This window comes from Triticum dicoccoides, chromosome 5B (assembly GCF_002162155.2).
Source record: "Triticum dicoccoides isolate Atlit2015 ecotype Zavitan chromosome 5B, WEW_v2.0, whole genome shotgun sequence".
Classification (NCBI taxonomy): domain Eukaryota; kingdom Viridiplantae; phylum Streptophyta; class Magnoliopsida; order Poales; family Poaceae; genus Triticum; species Triticum dicoccoides.
Genome location: NC_041389.1, coordinates 411,889,282 through 411,895,890, shown reverse-complemented (window position 1 = coordinate 411,895,890; position 6,609 = coordinate 411,889,282). Strand labels below are relative to the sequence as shown.

The following is a 6,609-nucleotide window of genomic DNA, read 5'->3' as shown; positions in this document are numbered from 1 at the left end:
TGGCGGCGCAGAGAGGAAGGAAGAGGTTGTGACTAGGGTTGGGGACGTTGGACGGCTTAAAAAGCCGGTCTTTGGCCTCATACGGTGAGCCGGAGCGGCGCCACACGGTGTTCGCACCCCCACTAGAGGAGACGACTGTCAGACTATTGGTTTCTACGTGTTTCCCTGTGGGACATGGCATCAGTCCAACACGTCCGGGCCTCCTCCTATCCGTTCCATATTTGGGTCGGATATGAGTTGTGCCGGTCATCCTGGGTATTTGAGGCCCGTTTGAGGTAAACGTCTGGGTCGGTTTTATTTGACCGGTCACTGGCCGGGCCACGTGGCGGTATGGGGGAGGTTTGAGGCGTCCTCCTGTAGATGTTCTAACATCAGATTTATATTGCGGCAAAAAGAACTCCACGTGTCCAAACATATTGTCGCGATGCTGAAGGGAAGAACCGAAGAAGCCCGGAGGGGGGTTCGGACCACAGGCCTAGACGGGCGGAAGATCACGCCACTGGCCACCACACCCCTCGCGCTCGCCCTCGCTAGATGGGCTCGTGCAGCTGCTGCCGGCTCCAAGCCCAACGGTTGTCCCTCCTGCGTCACCCGCTCTCTATCCGGCTATCCCACCAAGAACCCACCACCACCCCGCGCAGCCAGCCAGCCAGCCCCCACTCCTCCTCCGCTCTACTGCAGTGGAGTGGAGCTCCAGTCGGAACCCCCATGCCCCCACGCTAGTAGGCGATTGCTGCCGGCCGGGAAGCCATCTGAGATGGGGCTAGATTTGGTCGGGTTCAGCTCTCGCGTGCTGCCAACCAGCGTCGGGTACGCGGCGGACCGGCGGCACGTCCGTGCTGGAGCCGCCACATCCCACGGCTTCTTTTCCTGGAGGAGCTATCCGAGGGCAACTCTGAAGGACGGCGCGGTTTGCTCTTCGGAGGACGGCGGCGGCGGCGGGGCGGAGTCCACGCTGTGTGTGTCCGCTCCGTCTGAAGATGCCACACGCACCGGCGGAGTGGCAGCGGATCTTGGCCGGGATTTCGCGGACGGCATCACCGCAAGCCAGACGAGTTCCGCGGGGAGGAAGAAAGGGGGGAGGTTATGGAGGAGACCGCCGGGCGGAGACAAGCCGGCGAGAGCTACCAGGCGCGCCCCCGTGAGAAAGGATCCGCAGGTTCGCAGAGTTCTGGTGAACGATCCCGATGTGAATGCGATTCTGTCCGGCGTCAGCGGGGAGTCCAGCATCGAGGAGTGCAACTCCGTTCTGATCCGCCTGGAGAAGCACAGCGATGTGAAGGCCCTCGACTTCTTCGTGTGGATGAAGGCCAACGGGAAGCTCGAGGGGAACGCCGACGCCTACCGGCTGGCTCTCCAGGCCATTGCCTGGAAGGAGGACTGGAGGAGAGCCGAGCTGTTGCTCCACGAGATGGTCGCCGTTTCGGGTTGCCGGCTCGATGCCCGGGCGTTCAATGGGCTGATGTATGTGTGTGCCAAGAGGAGGCTTGCTGATTGGGGAACGAAGTGGTTTCATATGATGCTGGAGAGGGAGGTGCAGCCGAATGTGTCTACATTTGGTATGCTCATGGGCCTTTACCAGAAGACTGGGAGCCTCAAGGAGGCCGAATTCGCTTTCGCGAAAATGAGGGAATGCAATGTCAAGTGTGTCAATGCTTACTCAGCCATGATTACTTTGTACACGCGTTCACGCCTTTTCGTTAAGTCTGAGGAGGTTATCACATTGATGAAAGATGATGGAGTTGCTCCAAACCTGGAGAATTGGTTAGTGCAGCTGAATGCTTACAGTCAGCAGGGTAAAATGGAAGAAGCAGAATTGGTGTTGCAGTCCATGGAAGATGGTGGTGTTTCCCCAAATGTTGTGGCATACAATACTGTGATTACAGGGTATGGGAAGGTTTCTGAAATGCAGAAGGCGAAGGAAGTGTTTGACAGACTTGTGAGTTCTGGTTTAGCTCCTGACGAAACCACTTATAGATCAATGATAGAAGGTTTTGGTAGAGCAGATAAACACCAAGAGGCAATTTCGTATTACAAGAAGCTCAAGAGTTCCGGTTTTCAACCAAACGCGTCCAACTTCTACACGATGATTAACTTAATAGCAAGGCATGATGACAGTGAAAGCGCGGCTGAAATTCTTAGGGATATGAGGGCAGCAGGCTGCCAGTGTTCATCTATTGTTACTATTCTTGTCCGGGCATACGGAACAGTAGGGAGGATGCATAAGGTTCTATCAATTCTACAATCATGCTTCTACAAGAAGGTTTTGTATGATGCTACCTCATGCTCTATTTTAGTAACAACGTTTGTTCAGAATTCTTTATTAGAAGAAGCTCTTCGTGTTTTGCGCGAAAAGAAGTGGAAAGATTCTGATTTTGAAGATAATCTGTATCATATCTTGATATGTTCTTGCAAAGAGGCTGGCAGTTATGAAGATGCTGTAAGGATATACAGCCAGATGCCAGAATCCCGAACGCATCCAAATCTCCGCATTTGCTGCACTATGATCGATGTTTTCAGCACCATGGAGAGATTTACTGATGCTGAAACCTTGTACCTTGAACTGAAGGCTTCAGCTTGTGTTCTTGACATGATTGCTTATAGTGTAATTGTGAGGATGTATAATAAAGCTGGGAGACCAGAAGATGCTTGCTCAGTTCTGGCAGATATGGATAAACAAAAGGAAATAGTTCCTGATAAATACCTTTTCCTTGACATGCTCCGGACTTACCAAAAGTGTGGCTTGCTCGAGAAGTTGACTGATACATATTATCGGATACTCAAGAGCGAGGTTGAATGCGATGAAGCCATGTATAACTGCATTATTAACTGCTGTGGCCCAGCGATACCAGTCGATGAGCTGTCGAGAATTTTCGACGAAATGATTCAACTAGGACACCTGGCTAGCACTGTCACCCTGAATGTATTGCTAGATATATATGGAAAAGCTGGGCTTTTCAACAGGGCTGAGAAGGTGTTTAGCATGGCCCGGAAGCAAGGACTGGCAGATACCATATCATACAACACTATCATTGCGGCGTACGCGCAGAGCGGGAATTTCCGCAGCATGAATTACTTCGTCCAAAAGATGCAGGACGCAGGGTTTCCGGTTTCTCTCGAGGCGTACAATTGCATGCTGAATGCTTATGGAAAGTCAGGCCAGCTGGAGGAGTTCTCTGCTGTTCTGCAGAAAATGAGGAGAGCAAGATGTGACTTCGACCATTACACTTACAATATTATGATGAACATATATGGGAGAAAGGGTTGGATCGAAGGCGTCGCCTACGTTCTTTCAGAACTAAAGAGCCGTGGCGTTGAGCCAGACCTGTACAGTTACAATACATTGATAAAGGCTTACGGGATAGCGGGAATGCCCGAAGATGCTGTCAAGCTGATGCAGGAGATGAGGATCAAAGGTATCAACGCGGATCGAGTGACGTATACTAACCTCATAGCAGCTCTACAGAGGAATGAGAATTTCCTAGAGGCAGTCAAGTGGTCCCTCTGGATGAAGCAAACCGGAGTTGTAGGCGTCGGAGCTCGACCATAATGCGCCATGAGCATTCAGGGTTTGGTTGCACATAATACTGTGAAAACACTGTCATTGTTCTCTTCTATCGAGTACATACATATATTGATATATAGTGACATTGTATAGAGCAGCATAGCTGATTGCCTGATTGTTCTGTATGTGTTACAGGGGTTTATAAGCTTGTACCCCACATTCACACAATTGTAAATCTGCCATTAGTGCCATGACAAGGGGTTGAAAAGTTGTGATGATGGATCAAAGAAAGTCAATAAGAAATCCAATTCGGATGTGTTTGTGCTTCTCCTGTCATTCAGAAACTCTCATGTGGTTTCTCCCGCCCCTGCCTTTATTTGGGAAGAAATTTGCCTGAATCTTTGTGTTGGAAACGATTGTTTTGGCAATGCTTCACGATGTATTGATCGGTGCAAAGCGCACGTATATATGGAGTACAAAGTGGGCCACAACCTCAACTATACAAAGACTAGGAGGTGGGCCAGGCTATACAATATACATGCACAAACCATATATTCAACACCCCCCGCAGTCGAAGCTATACAATATACATGCACAAACCATATATTCAACACCCCCCGCAGTCGAAGCGTCGCCGGAGACGCAAAGACTGGACCTGAACTCCTCGAAAACAGAAATAGGCAGTCCTTTCGTCATGACGTCGGCGAACTGCTGCGCCGTCAGAACGTGGAGGACCCGGATGCGCCCAAGAGCCACCTGCTCACGAACGAAGTGTATGTCGAGCTCAATATGCTTCGTTCGACGATGATGGACCGGGTTGGCGGAGAGGTAAACGGCGAAGACGTTGTCGCAGTAGACGAGCGTAGCCTTGTAAACATCACAAAGCAACTCCTGGAGCAGCTGACGGAGCCAAGAGCATTCAGCAACGGCGTTAGCCACTGCTCGATACTCAGCCTCGGCACTCGAGCGGGAGACGGTGGGCTGTCGCTTGGAAGACCAAGAGATCAGGGACGGCCCAAGGTAGACATAGTACCCCGAGGTGGAGCGCCGTGTGTCCGGGCAGCCATCCCAATCTGCATCAGAGTAGGCGACGAGGTCGGTGGAGGTGGAGGCCGTCAACATAAGTCCCAAGGACTGGGTGCCGCGTATGTATCGGAGGATATGCTTCACCAGAGTCCGGTGAGAGTCGCGCGGAGCATGCATGTGAAGACAGACCTGCTGAACGGCATACTGCAAGTCGGGGCGCGTCAGGGTCAGGTACTGCAGGGCGCCCACAATGGAGCGTAGAAGGACGCATCAGAGGCAGGCAAACCCTCCAAAGCGGAGACCTTGGCCTTGGTGTCGACTGGCGTGGGAGCAGGCTTGCAGTTAAGCATGCCAGCTCGGTCGAGAAGCTCATGGGCATAGCGCTGTTGATGCAGGAAGAACCCATATGGCCGTCGAACCACCGCAATGCCAAGAAAATAATGCAGAGGACCCAAATCCTTCAGGGCAAACTCATCACGAATACAAGCAGTAAGCCGCTGGAGGAGCACGACAATGGATGCCGTCAGAATGATGTCGTCGACGTACATCAGCAAGTAGGCCGTGTCAACTCCGTGATGATACACGAAGAGGGACGCATCGGAGCGAGTCGATGTAAATCCGAGCGTCTGCAGGAAGGCGGCGATGTGCTGGTACCAGGCTCGAGGTGCCTGCTTCAACCCGTAGAGCGAATGGGAGAGCAAGCACACATGATCTGGATGCGTGGCGTCGACAAAGCCGGTGGGCTGCTCACAGAACACCTGCTCAGCCAGGTGGCCGTGCAAGAAGGCGTTGGACACGTCGAACTGATGCACAGGCCTATTGGGGAACGTTGCATAAAATAAAATTTTTCCTACGTTCACCAAGATCCATCTATGAGTTCATCTAGCAACGAGAGAGAGAGATGCATCTACATACCCTTGTAGATCGCGTGCGGAAGCGTTCAAGAGAACGGGGTTGAGGTAGTCGTTCTCGTCGTGATCCTATCACCGGAGATCCTAGCGCCGAACGGACGGCACCTCCGCGTTCAACACACGTACGGTCAGCGTGACGTGTCACGCCCAATATGCGATCCTATCCAAAAGGAACTCGAAGGTCCCACCAAGGATAGACCCGCATATTAAAACGCTTTTGCAAGGTGGATATCATTACATCAACATTACATAATAGATGGGGATACATACATAAGGCATACAATGCCGCATGAATACAACATCACAATACATCAGAGCATCATCCGACTACGGATGAAACACAAACAGAAACTCAAACGACATCCACCCTGCTAGCCCAGGCTGCCGACCTGGAACCTATCCCCTGATCGAAGAAGAAGCAGAAGAAGAACTCAACGCAAGCAAGCATCGCTCTCGCGTCATGATCATCGCACAACCTGTACCTGCAACTGTTGTTGGAGTAATCTGTGAGCCATGAGGACTCAGCAATCCCATTACCATGGGTATCAAGACTAGCAAAGTTTAAAGGGAAAGGAAGGGGTGAAGTGGTGAGGCTGCAGCAGCGACTAAGCATATATGGTGGCTAACATACGCAAATAAGAGCGAGAAGAGAGCAAAAGAAACGGTTGTCAACTAGCAATGATCAAGAAGTGATCCTGAACTCCTACTTACGTCAATCATAACCCAGAAACCGTGTTCACTTCCCGGACTCCGCCGAGAAGAGACCATCACGGCTACACACGCGGTTGATGCGTTTTAATACGGATCTGGTGTCAAGTTATCTACAACCGGACATTAACAAATTCCTATCTGCCTATAACCGCAGGCACGGCTTTCGAAAGATTATACCCTGCAGGGGTGTCCCAACTTAGCCCATGACAAGCTCTCGCGATCAACGAAGGAATAGACCTTCTCCCAGGAAGACCCGATCAGACTCGGAATCCCGGTTTACAAGACATTTCGACAATGGTAAAACAAGACCAGCAAAGCCTCCCGCTGTGCCGACAAATCCCGATAGGAGCTGCACATATCTCATTCTCAGGGCACACCGGATGAGCCAGATGTCGGGTTGGCATAGACCCTGGTTGCCCAGGGGGCGCCGGACATCGCTCGGTTCGGACCAACACT

At 51.6% G+C, this 6,609-nt stretch overlaps 1 protein-coding gene across 1 annotated transcript; it reads left to right on the top strand.

Annotated features, from left to right (window-relative positions):
• The first annotated feature begins 552 nt into the window (after positions 1-552).
• On the top strand, positions 553-3,833 carry LOC119309627 (pentatricopeptide repeat-containing protein At4g30825, chloroplastic-like). Its single transcript, XM_037585597.1, has one exon. The coding sequence runs from the start codon at positions 758-760 to the stop codon at positions 3,548-3,550; it is 2,793 nt and encodes a 930-aa protein (XP_037441494.1). The 5' UTR covers positions 553-757; the 3' UTR covers positions 3,551-3,833.
• The last annotated feature ends 2,776 nt before the right edge of the window (positions 3,834-6,609 follow it).

Excerpts from the sequence above, each read along its gene's own strand:
- LOC119309627 (XM_037585597.1), top strand. The coding sequence starts at position 758 with ATGGGGCTAGATTTGGTCGGGTTCAGCTCTCGCGTGCTGCCAACCAGC.